This window comes from Pezoporus wallicus, unplaced genomic scaffold (genome assembly GCF_028554395.1).
Source record: "Pezoporus wallicus isolate ANWC-B61680 ecotype Strahan unplaced genomic scaffold, APGP_CSIRO_Pwel_v1 contig_13766, whole genome shotgun sequence".
NCBI lineage: Eukaryota > Metazoa > Chordata > Aves > Psittaciformes > Psittacidae > Pezoporus > Pezoporus wallicus.
In genome coordinates this window covers 884,402-903,774 of record NW_026635291.1, presented here as the reverse complement: position 1 = coordinate 903,774, position 19,373 = coordinate 884,402, and the positions used below count along the sequence as shown (strand labels likewise).

The following is a 19,373-nucleotide window of genomic DNA, read 5'->3' as shown; positions in this document are numbered from 1 at the left end:
ACTTGTGAGTCTAAAAATCAAACAAACCAACCCCAAAATCTCTCACCCTTTCCCCCAGTTTAAATACTCTATTTCTTGGGAATGGGGACGCTGAACTGCTCTGAATCACTGTCACTATAAAGCCGAGTTTTCCACTGGCACAGCTGGGAAGCCAGGAACGCCTGCTTCATCCTTAGCTGCTGGCTCTTATTTTTTCCACAGTTATTTGTCTTTCATGGGACCGCTTCTATCTTCACCCAAAAGTATTAAATCAAAGCACTGATTTTTCCCGTGCAAAGCAGCAGCCTTCCCCTTACACATCAGTCTCATGCTTCGGCAAATCATCTCTCAAAATAGAAAACAAAGGAACTAATAACTATATTTTATTAATGGCATTTGCCCTGTGAAGCAAACTGAGCTAAAAGCTTAATTCCAAATTCCCTAGAATTCAGCTGCTAGATTTCCCTCTGGGATGCGACTCCCATTCTTCTCTCAATTAGCAAAATAAACTGTGCTATGACAGATGTCATTATTTACTCAACAAAGTGATCAAAATCATTACCGATTCCTTTTTCTCTTTAGGTCCCTGAGGCAGTAAAGGGAAAAGACGCTGTGATTTATTTGGGGGGCTCAGAATAGTGTGTTCTGTGTCAGCAGGCAAGGAAGTAATAGGATCAGGAGAGCAGAAATGCAATCACGCCACACTAAATAATCACGAGGCTTTAGGTTTGGGTGGTGTCTTTTAGGGGAAAAAAGGTAGATAAACATGAGGACACAGCAGTGTCAGGAGGGAGGCACAGAGGGAAAGTGCACCACGCACCATCCTGTACAGGCAGTCAGTGAATCAGCTCCAGAACACGGACACATCTCATTCCTCTTTATGAAATGAGCATGAATCACTCCCTGCCATCCCCTGGTAAAACCCTTCAATAATGGGTGTGGTTTAATAGAAAGAGTATTTTTAAATACATATTCCACAAAGTGAATGTTGGAGGAAAAACACATAAAGAAACAGGATAGTGAAGACTTGTGTTCAAGTAGGACGTGTATTCACGCAGTCGCAATCCTCCTGTCTGGCTAACAGGAAAAGCATCTATTATACATCTCTTTCTTTGAAGATATGGCAAGTCAGACACAGCATTCCCTATTCCCTGAGCTGGTTTAGGCTGTGAAGGGAAATAACGAGCAAAGCCAAAAGTTTCAGCAAATCACATTCTTCCCCCACCTCCTGGAGCTCGATGTCTTACATCGGAGCCAGGTCCGGATCAAACAATTCAGATGGAAAAAGAGCTGGCCCCTACCTCCAAACAGCAGCCGTGTTTCGTGAGGACTTCAGAGCAACACACTTAACTGCTTTGTGTCATTTTGATCTTCACAAACCTGCTCTGACTGAAGTCAGAAAAGAGAAAGCGGTTTCTGCAGTGTCAATGCCTTGCGTAGAAGAGAGAAATCTATTTTCAAATCAAAGCCCCTAAGAGCACATTCTCCAGTCCCTCCCAGATGTTTGGGGTGGTTTTCTGTTGTTGGGTTTTTAATTACAGAAATCAGGAGAAAAAGATCTAAACTGTGAAGTGCAAATGGAAGCATTTTGGAATCACTATTATATTTTAATACACTGACTTATCAAGCTCAAGCTTTAACTACAAAAATCCAAAGAACAGCAATAAACACACGATTCCTGAACACCTCCCCATAGTCTCCTCCAGCATGGTTTCACTCTTTACGCTACCCATAGCGGACAGGCACGAAGACGTGTCCCTTTCCATGGCATAAAGAGCAGTTTCTAGCAAAACTGAGACGTTGCTAAAGACCTCAGGCAGAAGCTCTCCCCTGTGAGGGTGCTGAGGCGCTGGCACAGGAGGCCCAGAGAAGCCGTGATTGCCCCATCCCTGGCAGTGCTCAAGGCCAGGTTGGACACAGGGGCTTGGAGCAAACTCCTCCAGTGGAATGGGTCCCTGCCCGTGGCAGGGGTTGGAGCTGGAAGAGCTTTAAGGTCCCTTCCCACCCAAACCAGTTTGGGATTCTATGAAACTCCTCCCCTTCTCTTCCCTTGCTGCCCATGGTCTACCTACTCAATTCTATTAACAGAGGATAGAAACACAACCCCAGTTACAACTTCCTCCCACAAGTAATATCATGCGGAGCTGCCTAGAACATCTCCAAGGCTATTCCAACCTTACACTCAAAGGAGACAGCTCAGAAACCAACACAGAGGCAGGCAGTACATATCACATGAACTCCTGTTTAGCGCAACAGGATATCCATGTATGCTGTTCCCAAGTAAAACAACAAAGCTACTGAGTGACTGAGAACAGGTTTCTATACTGCCTTTAAACATAGTGGGAAGTAGAAGACTTCAGGAGATATCTCCGAGTACAAGGGAAGTCAGAAAAGATAGTGGCAGGGTGGGCCTAAGACAGCATCTGAGGACATCTGATGGAGGACAAACAGTCCTTCCTTCCAGGTATGAAATGTACCTGCCAAACCTGAGAACAAAGGAACGCCGCTGCAATGGGAGCAGTACCCAGAGAGTTTGTCCAATGACACTACGAAAATAAGCAGTATCACAAAGTCAACGTGGAGTGAAGTGAACAGATAGGGCTTCTATCAGGGCTGGCATTCAAGGCAGTGGATATGGGGAATGGTTCTTAAAGCATGAATGTAAATACAGACTCTTATCAGAAATATGAAACAAGGACAAAGTTTCGCCAAGGTCATAGAAGAAAAATAGATCTGCATTACTCAAATTTGATCCGACTTCTAGCAGCCAAGGAGGACAGCACCGGGCTCCAAAAATCAGGCTTTGAAACAACACAAAACCAACAATGCCACCTCTAAGAAGAGAATTCACCTTTCTGTAGGAGCCACTTCCACACTGCAGCCTACAAATAATCAATATTGCCTGTTCCTAGAGGAGAATTGTGCTTAGCTCCAGAGACACCTTAAAGCGATCAATACAAGAGGAAATCTCAAGCTGCCTCATACCTGTATCCTCCCCACAATAGGCAGCTATTCCCTGTATATTAACAGGAATATATAACGCCAGTATATAACAGCTCTTAGGGAATAATGACTTTCACATTTCTTTATCTTTGCTGCAGAACAAGAACTCCAGAACATCTAAGGTGTTAATGGGTACATGCTATTTCTCTATGGGCAGTTAATAACGGCAGCACAGCTAACATGGACGGGAAGTCAAAGGTAACACACCCTACTACAGAACATGATGCGACTCATCAGATTCCTTCCACTGTGACAAGTCCTGAACACAACCTGAAAATGACCAGCTCTTTAGGAAGTGACCCAACAGCATTTAAAACCACCCTTCCAAAACGGGGCTGGAGCAGCATCTGCAGCCCCAGAAGCTATCTTAAAAAGGATTTCTGCTGCTTTGTAAATACTGCACGTAATGGGGGATGCAAAATAACTCGGGGAAACACGGCATTAGCAAAGTCACTGCTTCTGTCCTCAGCCAGGCAGGGCTCAGTCTCGCTTTATGAACAGTTTGCACAGAAGACAAATGAATGTGATTGTCACATTCAAGGCGCTTACCTCCCATCCAAAGTTTGTTTCCTTTAATGTGCTCCTCTGTACTGCCATATAGGGTCCAAATCTTTCCCCAACTTCAATCTTCTTTTTGGCCCAAATCCCTAGCCCTGCCCCTGGAATCGAAGATTCTCTGAGTTCAAAATCTGGTGGGATTGGAATGTCATCAGGAATGTAGACAGGAGCTTCATAAGGTGAGCCCTCCTTGGGAGTGAAGTCCTCACTGGTGGGAAAGGGTGATGGAGGTCCGACAGGAATGGGGGACATAATACTGTCCTCTGTTTCCTCCTCTGCGCTTTCGCCAGCAAGGAGATCAGGGTCGGTCTCGTACATATTATTTACAATCTCGCTGTCACCTGAAAGGGGAAACAGCAGAAAACACACTGAAATACTCACGTGAACATTGGTTAATCTCTTCCTGGGACAACGTTTCACAAAGCCCAGCTTGCATGCTTTAAGGATAAGCCTCACCTACAGGGCTCAGGTAGGGCTGAGGTAAGAACCTTCACACCGGTGGCACAACCTGCTCTGCTGCTGAAGGATGAGATGGAAGCTAACTGCTGGCCTGCCACGTTGTATGGGATCAGGGCTACTGCAGCCAATGTCTTTTAGTAAAGGAAAGAGGGAAGAAAACACAGAAGAGCTGCTCCAGGTTCCCTGTAACCATTTATGGTTTAAACTGGCTCAGTACACTTTGTAGAGAAAATAAAGAGTAATTCAGGTAAAACCTCACCTAAGAGCTGTCTGCCCAGTGTTTGAGTTCCCTGGGGTCAAGGCACCCCTCAGCAACGCACCTTTTCAAGCACAACTAAAGCATCACTGGTTTGTAATACTGCTTTAAGACCGTCGTGTCCTCCAGTGAGCACTTTAAGCTACCACAGCACAGATATTGTTCCAGTCAACTCCACAGGCCAAGGACCTCATTTGCAACAGCTACAACAGTCAAACAGAAAGCTCTGGGAACGCTGCACACCTTCTGTTCCTCACGACACCTCTTAAACTAGAAACAAACAGATTAACCCAAGCAAAGCCAACAGAAAAGGAAATTCTCCAGCACTCCCATCGGGAAGCGGTGATGATCTGGAAGCATCTTTCAGCAGACCCCAGCACTTCCTAACATGAGCTTTCACTGTGAAGAGTCACCAGAGCCCTGGCAGGTAAAGAGGAGCTCAGGGTAAATAAACTGAGAACCAGGCCTCTGACTGTCCCACACTAACAGAAACAGTTTTGAAGGGCCCTTCTCTGGACGTGGCCTGTCTCAGCTCTGGGTGTGAGGCATCCCTGCTGACCAGGTCCTACAGAACCCACCTCTGACCATGCCAAATGCCAGTGGGAACATGAAACAAGCTCGAGAAGCACATTACAAAATCATATCTGAACATGCTAAAGTGAAAAGAGAAGGGGCAGAACAAACCCAAGTCCAAGGCAGCCTGAAATACAGAAGAGAGGAAGCTGAGAGTGAGAATGGCAGACTCAGAGGGTAATAATGTTTGGGGACTCTTCCAAGAGGAGTCGACTGCTAAGCTGCAACATTCATATGTAACCAAAACTGAGCTTTTTTCATCCAAAAAGGGGAAAAAAAGGGGGGGGGGGGGAAGGGAAACAGAAGAAGGGGAAAAGAAAAACACATTTGTCATCCAATACAAGGAGCTGAAGTATTTTGGGAACAGATTTGCCATCTCTCAATTAAACATGAGGCAGCATGACTGTGCTTTCATTGCACAGTAGTTTCCACTATGATAACACGTCCAACAACCGCCTCATTGTGGGCCCCGCGGCAGCCAGCGCGCTCCCACAGCGCATGTTAATGCCTGACCCTGATGTCAGCGGGGGGAGCAGCACCCAACCACACTCGGAGCTCGCCCCGCACCGCGCTCCTGCTGCCATCGGGAGCCACCAGGGGAAGAGCCGGGAGGCTCCGCTCGAGGTGCACATACTGCACACACACACACACACACACACACACGTCCCTCCACCCTCGGAACACACCTCCTGTGTGCAAGGCATCCCCTCCTCTGTGCTGTATTTGCCTTATGCCCAATGCAGACTTCCCCGAGTTCATGCCTGAAGAACGCGGTGGCAGACCTGACTGAGGAGCAGGATTTGGATTCCTTTGCCAACGCCTTCCTGCTCCAGCCTTCAGAGAGCTGCCTGCTCCAGCTTACATCTGTTTTCCCCGGTACAAAGTGCGGCCCTCCCTACCCAAACACATCGCCAGAAACAAGCTCTCAGAAGCATGATCTGCTCCACAGCCCTGAAAATACTTGTGGCTGCTGTAAATGTTTTCTCTCCCGGTATTAGCAAGTCAAATGATGTTGTACTCTATGATTAGCCTCTCCTGCACTTAAGGAACAGGAATTCCAACCGAGCTGAAAAGCAAAACCAGGTTTACTGGAGCACGACCTGTGGAAATTTCTGAATGACACCAGAACAGAGGCACGTCACTACTGAGCACTGCAGATGTCATTCCTTCTGTGGGACAACTGGGCCAGCTCTGATTAATGTGGAGCTGAACCCGCATCAGACTGACCTCACAGGTAATCTCCTCCCTTCTGCCTTTTCAGGTGCTAAAATCAGTTATCAGGGACTGACACCAGATATAAAACAACAGTGAGACAGAACACTTCCAGGTAACTGATACAAGACATACCCCGTACGGCATCTGTGTGAGCAGAATCACCAAATGCATATGTATCTAAACATATGTGCATGCACGTTGGGTTTGTCACCACAATCTAACAGTTAGATCGATACTTTTTACCTAGTGGAAGGTGTCCCTGCCCATGGCAGGGGGCTGCAGCTGGATGAGCTTTAAGGTCCCCTCCAACCCAAACCAGTCTGATTCTATGACAGTATTTATTAGCAGAGCCATTCCTGTAACCAGATGTAACACAAGTGGTTAAAAACCCAGGGAACATCTTGCTGTTCAGGAACAACCTCCAGCTCTGCCGAGCTCCATCCCAAGGCTGCTGGCTGCTCTTCAAGAGCTCTGTGTGGGACGTGGCCATTCACTGGTGACAACCATGCTGTCCTACATCTGCCCCTCTTCTAACAGCAAGTACTGCAATGCTCTGGAATGTCTGGTTATGTGAAAAGCAGTGCAGAAATACAACTTGACCTTACTGTTATTGTCATGAAACTAAAATTAGTCCTTCAAAGCTCACTAGGAAAATCACTCCATAAAAAGACCCATTGAAAAGTTGCTTCCACAGATAATCAGATATGGGCTTAGGCTTAAAATCTGTGTGACACCAATGAGGTTCTGGCAACAATGAGAGTGATGCTTTAGTAATGGTGAGAGACCTCATGAATAATCTATTTAGCAGCTGTAATAAAGCAAAAAGAAAGTTCGATGTTAAAGGAAATGGTGGCAGAAGAAACATGATGTGAGATTCTGGGGGGCTGTAGGTTTTGTGCTTAATTTTTAAGATGTTTATTAATATTATATCAAATTCTGCTATGGAAATGTCTATTATCTGAAATGACTAAACTTCATCTACACTCACAGACATCCCAAAGAGCATCTCTGACTCCAGAAAGGCTCTGACAGCCTAATTCAGCTCAGAGTGCAAATACTTACATCAAGCAAGTACTTGCTCAACTACCACCACCAACTGACTGGCTTCATTATCTCTGAATGTGGTGCTGCCCATCTACAATTCACTTCAGGCAAGTTACAGGTACCTGGCCTATATCCCGTACTCCGTATGGAATTCTACATGAGCCCGGCTACCTGCTCCCACTGTCCTGAACCAGGCAGAAAGCTGACAGCAGCCCCCCTGTAAATCACAAAGGGCACCAGAAAGCACCCACCCGAGCAGTGACTTCAGAGCAGTGAACGATCCTAGTGATCAGATTGCCACCTGATGGCCACAGCTGAAATACAATAGAAAATCAGAAACCCACTCCCTTCTTGGGCTGCATCTGCCTGACACCCGTTACCAAGACTGACTGACACACATTTGAAGCCCTTTGCAGCACCAGGAGCTGGCACCTCGGCTCACACAGGCTCACAGGGTGCAACAAAACAGAGAAGTCAAGGCACCCAACACAACCCTCAGTGAGGCTCCCCTATTCAGTTCATCCAGGAATGGTTTCCCTGTCACTCTACTGGTGAAGGTAACAAAGTGTTGGCAGGACAGGTCACCTACAAAGGCACATTTCTCCCCACATTAGTAACCCCCTTCCCTCAACGGTATTAGTAACACTTGAAAGGGTTTGTATCTGCGAGCCAAAGACCCAAAATCCAGTGTGAGACCATCTCCGGAATCTTTGGGTTTCCTTCCTGCAGAAAGGATGCAAATCCGTGCCCAACCTGTGGTGACAGGAATAACTGCTCCTGCATTACAGATGGGGCTGAAGCAATAAAAGCTTCACAGGCATACAAAAACGGCTTTTCCTCCCTCCACACACAATATGAGATTTAGCTGCAATGGCTGTAGAGAAAGGACAATAAGGAATAAGTTACTTAGGATTCTTGAGCGTGTCACACAATTTCTTCCTCCCATCCCTTGCAAGATCCCATCTCCTCCACCTGAGCTGCCCTGGTAAGTACCTACAGCATCACTGGAGGATGCTGGTTGGAAAGCAGCATGCTCAGCAGCCGAAACAGAAACTGCAGAGAGCAACACCCCCACAGGCACAGGGGCCCGTGCTCCACAGGCTCCTCACACTATGGAGCGAGGCTGTGAATGGTGCTCCACACACCTCCCGCTGCCGCAGGAGCAAAAGCAAATGCAGCTTTAGGTGAACACTTGGAAGCGTCTTTCTCTTCTGTTCATTCATGCAAAGCCTTCGTCTTCACCAGGTTTACAGTTGGAAAAAGGCTCAGTGCAATAAATGTGCAGGGAGGGGAAGTGGTCACACATGGGAAGTGGCTTTGCCAACATGTTGCTGTGCCAGAGGAGTGCAGCATGATCTGCTCTGACCTCTGAGAAACCCCACTGCCAGCGCAACCCTCCATGGAACTCGCAGTCTCATGGGCAGTTCTGCCACAACTTGCTGTGATTTTGCCTATTTTTTCCTCCATGGATGTTGAACATATCTAGAAATACCCAGCTTGAAGTCATGTTTTTCTTCCCTTACAGTTATTGCTGATTTGCACCCCCCCCCCCCCAAATCCTGGGCATTGAAGAACAGATGACACTAATACATAAAGCACATTAGATGTGTTTCTCAGTCAAGTAAGACTGTTTCTTCTTTAGAAGATGTCCAAAGGCTTTCACAGGCTCCCTGACTTTACTATCTGAAAGCCCCCCCCCCCAGTGCTACAGCTGTTGTTAACTGACAAACAAAATGGCTCTAGGGAAAGATCTGGTATTCCATACTCCCTGCTCACGCAGCTACGACAGGCACAAGGCACTGGCTTTGTTCTGAAAGACCAGCCAGCTAAATCCCACTGAATAGGTGTGCATGTAAAACTCAAGACTCTGCTATCCTCGACTCATTTAAACACATCTACAAAAGACCTGAGCTGATGCCATAACAAACCCTTCTCAGCTCCAGCTGAATCCAGCTCTCCCTGCTTGCTGGCCTGCATTGCCCCTCAAAGCCCTATGATCCTATTTTACTTACACACTCTGAAGCACAGCATTTCAGGACTCCTCGAGAAGCAGAAGGCGCTGATTTTGTCAACAGGACCCTGAAACAAGCGGCCAGGTATCTGACAAACCCACACTGCTCACACCAGCCCAAAGCCCTCACATCTGCAGGACTGCTCATGGAAATCTTTATTTAGACGTCATGGAAATTAAACCTGAAGAAGAGACACATTTTAACACATCCCCTGCGTAAAAATTCAGCAGAGACCAAGCTATGTGACCCTCTCACAACAGGAAACCTTCCCAGTTACTGCTGTACTGGAGTGTCCCAGGCTAGCGTCCAAGTTACCCATCCTGGAAACTAGGGCTTAAGGACATATTCCATGAAACCCCCGCAGACCTCTGTCTGATGCAGAACTGCTGTAGAATGCACTAAAAACCAGCTCAGTCCCAGAGAATACCAAAACCTGCAGAGTTACTGAGAGATGGGGACAGCGAGGGATAAGGGAGGAGGAGAAGGAAAAGGACTGTGGTGACTAAACATGTACAAACCTAAGAGCTTTTCCATGATTATCTTGTATATTCCTTTCTCTAGTTTCACATTCTGGTCTGTTTTCTCTGGGTTGTAACTACACCTCTCAAAGCAAAGTCCTGCCATTAAAAAGAAACAGAAACCACCTTACACCGGAGTGAGCTGTGAGCACAGATAACGACTCACTACGGAGCAGGAGAGTTTATCACATGAATTATTTGATAAACACCCTAAAAACCCAGTAGCTTCCGAGCCTGGCCGTAAGAAGAACAGGTACAAAGAATTTAAAGTGCTTTCGGTTTCAGAGTAAAAAAAAATGTTTTCTTTTATTAAGGGATTTCTGCTGGCAGAAATGAAGAATAAAGCTTGAAACAGCATTTCAGCGTGTTCCTTAATACGCATTTTCCTCTAGTAAAACCAGCAGGGACAGGGTCCACATTACCCTCCCCTAAATGCCACTGTTATATTCCCAGTAAAAGTCGAGCTCAACCGGGCATCAAAAACATTTCCACACAAGATCCTTTTAGAATCAAACTCCTCAGAGAACGCTGCTGTCCAAAGCGACGCTGCACCTGATCCCCTGTGCTCAGCAGCTTGGTTTGTATTCAAATTCCAGATGACATTGCTGCAAGTTATGCTATCTTAAAAAATTAATGCGATGGGTATTTGGATGCAGTCGATAAAGTGGGTTCTTTTAAACAAAAAAAAAACCTCTATTGTCATATTATTAAAGCCACTGGAAAAATATTAGCCTTTGGGATTTCTGCCTCTAAACTATTTACAACATAATAGCTCCAACGAAGCGTCACAAGAAATGTACAGTGTATTACAGAGTTGTAACAAACATTTGTGAAGAATCTATAGAAATAACGCCACAAAGAAATGGAAAGGGAGAGATGAAAGCCTAAAGAAAATGCTCCAATTTGGAAAGAAAAATCATCATTGCTTCTCGCTGGTTTGCTTATGGTGGTTTGTTTTTTTTGCTACAAAATACCTCCCCTTTAAAAATCTATAAAGCTACAGAAATGGTCCAATTCTAGAGAAATTTCTTTGCTGGAAATGCGCTAAAGTGGAACTTTATAAATGAGCGCGAGATAAATTCGCCGGTAAGAGGAATGCTACCTATTTAGAATAAATAAATCCGTGCAGCCAGACTAGCTCTCCAAAAACTAACAAACGGTGCTGGGTATTTCTCTCAGTCCTGGATGTCAAACCATAGAACGAGAATAAAGCATTTGCAAGTCTCCAAAAGGAGACCTCGCAATTGGAATTCACATCTTTGCCAAGCGAAAGCTTTTCGGCTGTTGTCACCGTCTCATTGTCATTCCACTCACTGTGGGTTCCCCAGGGTCCAGAACAGGAGTCCTGGCATTATTAACATAGCAGATTAATAGCAGTGGGAAAAGACATTTTCACAAACATGCTAAATATTAATATTAATCGATAACAATTTCTAGTTCCTAACGTGAGCCAGACAAACAGACCGCAGGCACGGAGCAGAGGAGGGAGGGCAGAGAAGGAAAGGGACGGTGTCAACAGACTCTACAGAATGAAAGGGAATCAGTGAATCAATGCAGGACAGAGGAGTGAGCCGTGAGGTGGGTGTCAAAAGCAGGGCTCTGTTTTCAGAGGCACAGGGGCACATTTTAATGCCACAAGATAAGTTGGATTTTCCATCCCTGGCCAAACACAATTCCAGCACCGCTCACCAATTTGATACCACACCGAGAGCAGCCGAGCAGGAACAGGGAAAACTGCTGCTGTTTTTACCACCCTGTGTAACACCGGACCCTGCACACTCTGTTTTCTGTAACACTCATAACACTACAGAGCTATTTGTTAAATTCAGATATGCACAAATTCACCCAGTTTCTGGATTTGCATTTCAAGCTATTTCCTGCCACCGACCTCTTCTATTTTAAAGGCAGTCTGTAAAACCTGTTGCATTTTTGCTGACGGATTAGCCCAGACAAGGTTTTACCACTCGGGCTTGGAAAGTCCTGCTCATTCTCTCGCACACTTTTTAACTGCGCGCAGCAGAAGCGGTGCGCACAGCCCGACTGCTGAAGGGGCTCCCAAATGATCGGCCCCACGGTGTCTGTGGGGTTTAACCCAAATCAAGGCATTTCAGCTCACAAGCTCTCAGCAGAACACAAATCCCCTTCGGTCCCTGCGGGGTGGGACCGATGGAGCTCTTCATCACCACATTCAGACCCATTTCTGCAGCAACTTCAGTGGGACCCAAGAAGGTTTCTCCCAGCCCTGAAATCGAGTGAAGATCTGTGCGAAAACGCCTCTTTGTAGCGAGGAGGCTGCCCGAGCCCTGCCCCGAACAGCAAACACAAAGGCTGTCACCCACGAGGCTGGAGGTTTTCTACGACTGCGTTAACGGGCGCGCTGCAAGGACACGCTGCCTCTGTGCAGGGATGACAGCAAACCTCATGAGCACCGCATCAGAGGACAGACGAGGATGCAGCGCTGCACCACCACTGCTCCCAGACTCCTCTGGGATGCTTCTGCCTCCACGTACGAAGGCTCTGAGCTGGGCTGCCCATTCCCAGGCACCACCCAATTCCCACGTTTGGGGGGGGGCACAGGGCTTTACCTGTCATCAGAAAGTACCCCGGCTCTAGAGAGAGGGATCTCGGGTTAGACAGTGAAGAGCTCCATCCTAGAGGGGCATTAACCACAGAGACAAGTTCTCCTATTAGACGGCAGCTGGGAGCAGAGGATTGTGTTCAAAACCCAACTGGAAATGGCCTTCCTGCTTTCCATGGATTTGCTTCCGAAGCACAGGGAATGCTGTGGGGTTTTACAGCCAGCTCCTATATGACTTTTTTATTTCAGTGCTCCCACACATCCTTAACTTGCCTCTAGAGCCCAACAAGCCTAAGTGGCCCCAAAATTAAAGTCACAAGTATGCATGTTTTCTCTGTGTCCTGGACATCCTCTGGGCATCCAGAGAGCCCCATGATCCTCCTATCAGTCCTTCCTTCATCACCATTGAAACCAGGAATTACCAACAGATTTTTCTCACCAGTAATTGCCCATGAATTGATGCAGCAGCTTTATGGAAGGAGAAGCATTGCAAAAAATCACACACTATGACAGCAACTGAACCTCAAACCCGCACCTGACCCTCGAGGCCGAGATGCACCTCTAACAAACCCATTCAGCCAGCTTCCAGCTCAGGTTTAACCTGTCAGACCTCAAACATGCCAAGGAGGGAAACTCAGCATGGACTGCCACAGATCTACCAAGGATTCCCCACCATTAGGCTGAGGAGCCAAGTTAATGACACAAACTCCTTTCCTGGGCCAAGCACCTTTCCTCTGGCTGCCAGCGTTGTGCTGGATCACAGACTCATTCAACCACTATGGGAACGTGGAATTTTACTGGTACAAGTGATGACGGTCACAAACACACGTGGGGGTTTTAAGCCCCCTTCTCTGCAGAGATCTCTATTCCCCCCAAACCGTTTCCTATCCTGGTGTTGATAACTTGGCACTGTGAGCACCTCCGCTGTTTGGGGCACTTTTTCCTCATCACTCAAGTGCTCTTTCCAGACAGGCTTTCCTCTGTAACAAAACCAAAAGTACCTGACAAAGAACGAAGCGCATGTCTAATCCCAGAGCTTTTTTGCACTGAGGTCTGTTTACAAGTCCCTTCTGACTGTGAAACGTGCTCCTAGACTTCTCCTGCAGCACACGGGGCAGGAATGACAGCAGTGAGATGTTAACACTGCATCTAATCCTTCCCCAGTGCTTTGGGAACAGACACCAGCAAACAGGCAGGTCTATGGAGCATTCTGCAGGTGGGTTACAGGAGTGGCCCAAGGAGCTGATCAGAAATATCAAGCAGCAGCAGATACATTGGTAGGAATCTCCCGAGCTCCACTTGAAATTTGCCTGATGCCAGGGAAGTCCATGGTAGTTTCAGACCCGCTCAATTCCCTATCATGCCACAGTGTTCTTACAGATCAGCATGACTGATCCATTAACACCATTTTTAAGCCGATTTCATTGGATTCCACGTTAAGGCAGGACCTGGGAAGATGCAGAAGTGTGAGGAAGATGGGACAGGGCACATCCCACATCCAGACAGCGGTTCTCCATCCTGCTCCCTTCCACTCTTCCGAAGCCATCTTGGGTGTTGCACCCACCACCTGGCCCTATTTAAAGCCGCTCCATTATTCTAAAAAGGATTATTTATACTAAAACCACTCCCGGGACTACTGTATTTGTATTTCAGGGCTGCTGCATCCCCTATTTCCTCACTGCTTTAATATAGCCCGAGGCAGAGCGGGTGAAATGACTTGCGATGCCACTGTAATTTTTATCAAGGCTTGTTCCTGGTAAAAAGCCTCTTTGTTTCAAAGAAATGTGATTTGGCCTTTTTCCTCCTCTGCTCTATTCCTTGGTTAATATACCACTTCCACTTGCCCTGGGGCTGAGAAAGGTATTCCATGGAATTGGTCAAATCTCACTGTTTTTCTTCTAAATCACAACTGGCTTTTTTTCCTCGACCCTTGCTAAGCACTATCTAAGCTGACAGTCTGAACCTGAGGTTTTATTTGTGCCTTAACTCTTCAGCTCCTGGATTTGAGCAGTCACATGGCCATGTTAAAGAGATGCATGTCAGGACTGGGCAATCTGCTCTGGCAAAGGAGACTGCTGTGATTTACAGTGAGATGGGAAGGAGAAGCTCTGGCTACTGTTATTTACTGTTTGGGGCAGATCTCTCTAAGAGCCAGGTGCTCATTCACTATAAACTGGAGAACAAATATATTCTGCCCAACTGACAGAGTTTAAAGAAGCATTTTCAAGGATAATTGCAGAAGAACAGAGCAGAATAGAATATAAATGGAAAAAAAAACAACTAAGCAAACCAGAGTTCAGAGGTGGAAGCTGCCGGTCCACACCGAAAACAAATCCTCTCAGAGATACGTATTGGATTGGCTTGATGCAAGGTAAAAACTAGTATGGATGCTTTTAAAAAAAACACATCCCTGTTGTTCTCTTCAAAGATAAAGTCCAAGCTACTGAACACAGTCAAAGGTAAAGGAAAGAAAAAACCAGAGGTACAGATAATGCTCCAAAAGACTTCAGTTCAACGTTGCCAGATCACTTCAAGGTACTTCAGCACATTTTCTTGTTGGGAGCTCAGTAACACTGAAAACTCCCCCACAGCCGTTCAGATTTATTCCACAAATACTGTCCAGCTCATCAGGAAGCTTCTCACAACTGAACAGATGTGGCTCTGGGTCCGCCTGCCCATCACCAGGTATCCGTGTGCAAGCTCACGGATATGTTATTAAAATATGAATGGATCTACAATGCATTTTAGTTAATACAGTATTTTTATGCAAGTACCACTGTACTTTCACCTACGTCACTAAGCCTACATTTATGCTAAAGTTTTCAAAGTCTTTTCAAAACACAAGCTCTTCCTTTCCTATGCACCGCAAAGAATTTGTTTTTAAACACAGTAACGCTTACCCCAGATTTGGGATTGCTTCATCGAGTCTGAATTTGTTCTGTCTCACTGACAAACAGGGTAATCTTGCTATGAAATGTATGTCAAACCCAGTGTCCAAGCACACAACAAAACACGCTTTGAAAGCAGATGTTGCTCGCTGTCCTCCTGCATTTATACAACCCCCGTGGTCTCCAAGACAATGAATAAATTATAAACTAGGTATTCCAGTACTTCTGTAGGCATCTCTAAACTGGTCACATTTGGAATGAAATCCCTCATTTACCAGTGCTCAGAAGCACTGCACATGGTTGGAAGCACAAGAGAAGAACACTTCACCTCAAAGGAAAAACACTGAACCTGGACAATCCATCATTATCCCACATATTACTGCATTTTCACATAGGAAACAGGAGTCAACATGCTAATGGGATCTTTAACAGCCAAACCCAGTCAAGACTTTGCTCAATGTTTAGTCTGAAAGAGAGCATCTCTATCCCGAATTACATGACAATTAATAATCCCGGAGGCAGGAAGTTCAGTGATTTAAACACATTGCTAAGCTTTGCTACCCATAGAGTTGTATCCACATAAAGTGGATTAAAATCACAGTAATGGCATTCTGCTTCCCTGTGGTTCCTCCCTTGTGATCGCTCTCCTGGATGCAGCAAACATGTTTACATTAAACTTAAAATCAAGACAGGAAAGAGAGTTCATTAAGGGAAACACAGCCCAAAAGTACAGAGAGCCTTGACATCTCCCAGGACAGTATCTACACCTGGTTGTGAAAAGCAATGCATTTTAAAGTAGCATAAACATTTCTCCTTGTGTTCACTCAGATGGACTCTGCCAGAGCATCTCTGCAGAACGCAGACCCCCAATGGCATGGAAAGCAGCCTTTGGCAGCAGACACACCAAAAACACCGGACCAAAAGCTGCAGAATTAATGCTGAGCCCTGGCCTGTGAAGTGAACCTGGCCACCGAACACCCATTCCAGTAACACTGAGGTCTTCTGTTGATTTTAAGGCTTCCCATTGTTTTCCTTCTCTAATCCCTCCATTTTCTTGCTCCCTAGATAGACAGTGTCTGATAACTTGGAAGTTGTTAAACCTCTCTGACAGGTCAAGGGGTATTTTTTCTTCATACACGTGACTTTTGAATGGGGAAACTGCTTGAAGAAGATTTCCCATACGTATTTGATAGAATAGTGTCACTTCATCCTCTCCCAACCCTCTTCTCCAGCCTAGGCTTGAAAGCCACTACAGACAAGAGCATCCTCTCCCTACCATGGGCTTGGTAGCCAGTGCCAAGTTATCCCAACACTAGTGTAACCGTAGGCCTGGATGGGGACTGGATGAGCTTGAAGGTCCCTTCCAACCCAAACCATTCAGTAACTCTACAATCATGACTGTACCAGTTAAACCCCATCTTATTTTCTCTCTCTTCTCCCTTCCAAGGCAAACCCAGACACAAACTTTCACAAAGCCTCCGAGCACCTGAACAAACCTCTCTGCAACACAAACAAAAGCCCCACCGACACTTGCCACATCCTATCACAACCCTAATAAAGATGTTTATAGTTTTAACCATCAAATAAAGTGCTTAATTCCACCGAGCTTGTCCCCTCCACTCACTCACTCCACAGCTTCATTTAGCAGGCCAGCGGTAAAAAAAATTCATTAATTTTTATTAACAGGGAGAGCCATTTGTTCCCTGTGACAATATTTGACTTGTCGAAATGATTTTCACCTCTGCCATGAGGTGCGCGCTCCCCACATACATCACCCGATTACTCCAGGAGCGGCCAGAGTTGCAGTCATTAGCCAGTGAATTAACGACAATCCACAGCGCTATTAATCACGCTGACAAAAGCGTTAGCTTGCTGCTGACCCGAGCAGGGCTCTGGGACACGAGCAGAGGAAGGAGAGCACAGCCACAGGGCTGGGGGAAAGGCACGGGTTTGTATCAGTCTTTTTCTTTAAGCTGCTGAGGCAGGGAAAAGGGAAAGAGAAATTGGAGAGCAGCAGTGGAGCAAAGTGGGAGAACGGAGGAAGGCACCAAGGAGGAGAAACACAACCCCAGGCTGGTCTGGGTTGGAAGGGACCTTAAAGTTCCTCCAGCTCCAACCCCTGCCACGGGCAAGGACCCCTTCCACTGGAGCAGCTTGCTCCAAGCCCCGTCCAGCCTGGCCTTTAACACTGCCAGGGATGGGGCAGCCACAGCTTCTCTGGGCACCCTGTGCCAGCGCCTCAGCACCCTCACAGGGAAGAGCTTCTGCCTAAGAGCTCATCTCAGTCTCCCCTCGAGCAGGTTAAAGCCATTCCCCTTGGCCTGTCCCTACAGGCCCTTGCCCAAAGCTCCTCTCCAGGTTTCTTGTAGCCTTTTTAGATACCAAGTCACCTTCTGTATGCAACTCAAAAGAACTTCCATTAAGCACCATGTGGTATTTTCTACTTAATTGTCCCCTCCCCTGATCCTCCTGTGTATGAAGAGAAACACCACCTCTCACAGGTCCCGCATCCCTCCCGTAGCTTCCAAGAGAGGGCAGGAATGGCAACCTCCATCAGCAGCACCTTCAGGGAGCCAGTTCTGGAAATGCTTAGAAACACAGTTGGGCTGATCAAAGCTCATTCCCAAGGCCTCTCCTCTCTCCTCGAAGACGTGAAGTAACCACATTTCACAGGGAGCCGAATGAATCCTCCTTCCTTACTTCCAAAATCACACTCTCTCAGAGCTGTTGGCTTCCAGATCATAGAGCACTGGCCACTTGTGCCTGGAAACACTTTGAAAGAAGCTGTCAGTGCAACACACGGCGCTTTCTGGCACTCAGCCCCTTCTTTTTGCTTTAATGTGGCTTCTCATTTCAACTGTGTAACACTGCAAAGTATTGAGGGAAGATACGCACCAAACCCAACCACCACAATTCCTTGAGTATTACGTTTCTTCGTGACGGCAGAGCCTCTGTGCTCTCTGTGACCGTGCTGCAGTCATCAGGAACAATACATGCATTTGACTGTCATTTTAAAGTGAAAACCAGTGTCAGCAGGCACAGGCAAAGGGGGGGATCTGAGGAAACGCTCCCGTCGGCCCGCACGAGGAAGGGCTTACGCACGCTCTGCGGTAGTGGAAGAGGGCAAAGAATGAACCTTTGCAGTAGTTTTGAATGCCCCGGCTGTATTGTACAAGCAGTGGCAAAGCAGCTGCATTCTTTGAGTCCTGCCCTGTCCCACCAGTCCGTAACTCCCACTACAGCAGCTCCAACAGTGAGGCCATTGACAGTTCTGAAGATAATAAAACCATGGGGAGAATTCCAAAAATCTCTGCCGAACGTTTTTACTGATCCTTTTTTTTTCCCTCCATTCATGACCCAATAAGGGATGTAATGGAGAATTTTCAGATGTGCTCAGTGGATTCCTCCCCCCCCCAGTTATGAAAACACAGACACCAAAACCACCGCAACAGGGGCTGCCGGGCTACTGACAGCGAGGACCAGTGCTACAGAGCAGTCATCAGGATGCTCAGTGTATTGCCACCTCTCATAGACATCATGCCTCCACTGCAACCCACCACCTACTAATCAGTTCTGTGCACTCTCCATTCCCTCAGTCCCAGTTTATCTGTCTCTAACCCCTGTTTTTGGAGGGCTGCTGCTGAACAGGTTGATGCTGTTTCGCTCTTTCCCTACAGAATCATTTCAGAACCTGTTTCTTGTTACTCCCTTTCACCGGTTTAATTCTCTTTTGCAGCGCGGAATGTCATAGGGAAAGCTGGGCTCGGAAATCCATGATTTCCTGTCCGTTAATTCATTTCAGCAAAACAGAAGGCAAGGTGATATTCCTGTTTAATGTTGCAACCCAGATACAGTAATAACCAGGGGCTCTAAGGGATTCCATCTGCTGCCATTTGCCCCACACTACTGACAGCACCAAGCACCCACCTCGCTCCACTTACAACTTCAAGGAATTTCAACATCAAAGCAGGAACAAGAACCGGTTTAGGTGCAAACCACTAACCCTGGTTCCACAGAGACACTTGGATTCACAAAGGTTCCTATGGCCTTATGCACAATACAACCATAAAATCATTGAACAGTTGGGTTGGAAGGGCCCTTCAAAGCTCATCCAGTTCAACTCCCTGCAATGAGCAGGGACATCTTCAACTAGAGCAGGTTACTCAGAACCACATCCAGCCTGGCCTTGAGTGTCTCCAGGGATGGAGCATCCACCACCTGTCTGGACAACCACGGGTGGTTGCCTCTCTGCTCCACCACCTTCCCAACACACTGGCATGCAGGCCCAGT

General features: G+C 46.7%; 1 protein-coding gene across 8 annotated transcripts in view; it reads right to left on the bottom strand.

Annotated features, from left to right (window-relative positions):
- The window catches only part of PRDM16 (PR/SET domain 16), a 270,501-nt gene that overhangs the window by 154,832 nt on the left and 96,296 nt on the right, over positions 1-19,373 (bottom strand). For 7 of the 8 annotated variants that reach the window (XM_057418033.1, XM_057418026.1, XM_057418009.1 and 4 more), the window contains one exon: positions 3,532-3,881. The exons of the other annotated variant lie outside the window; for it this stretch is intronic. In XM_057418033.1, coding sequence (XP_057274016.1) covers positions 3,532-3,858 — 327 coding nt within the window. In that variant the 5' untranslated portion in view covers positions 3,859-3,881. The remainder of the gene's footprint in view (positions 1-3,531; positions 3,882-19,373) is intronic. 8 annotated transcript variants of the gene reach the window in all.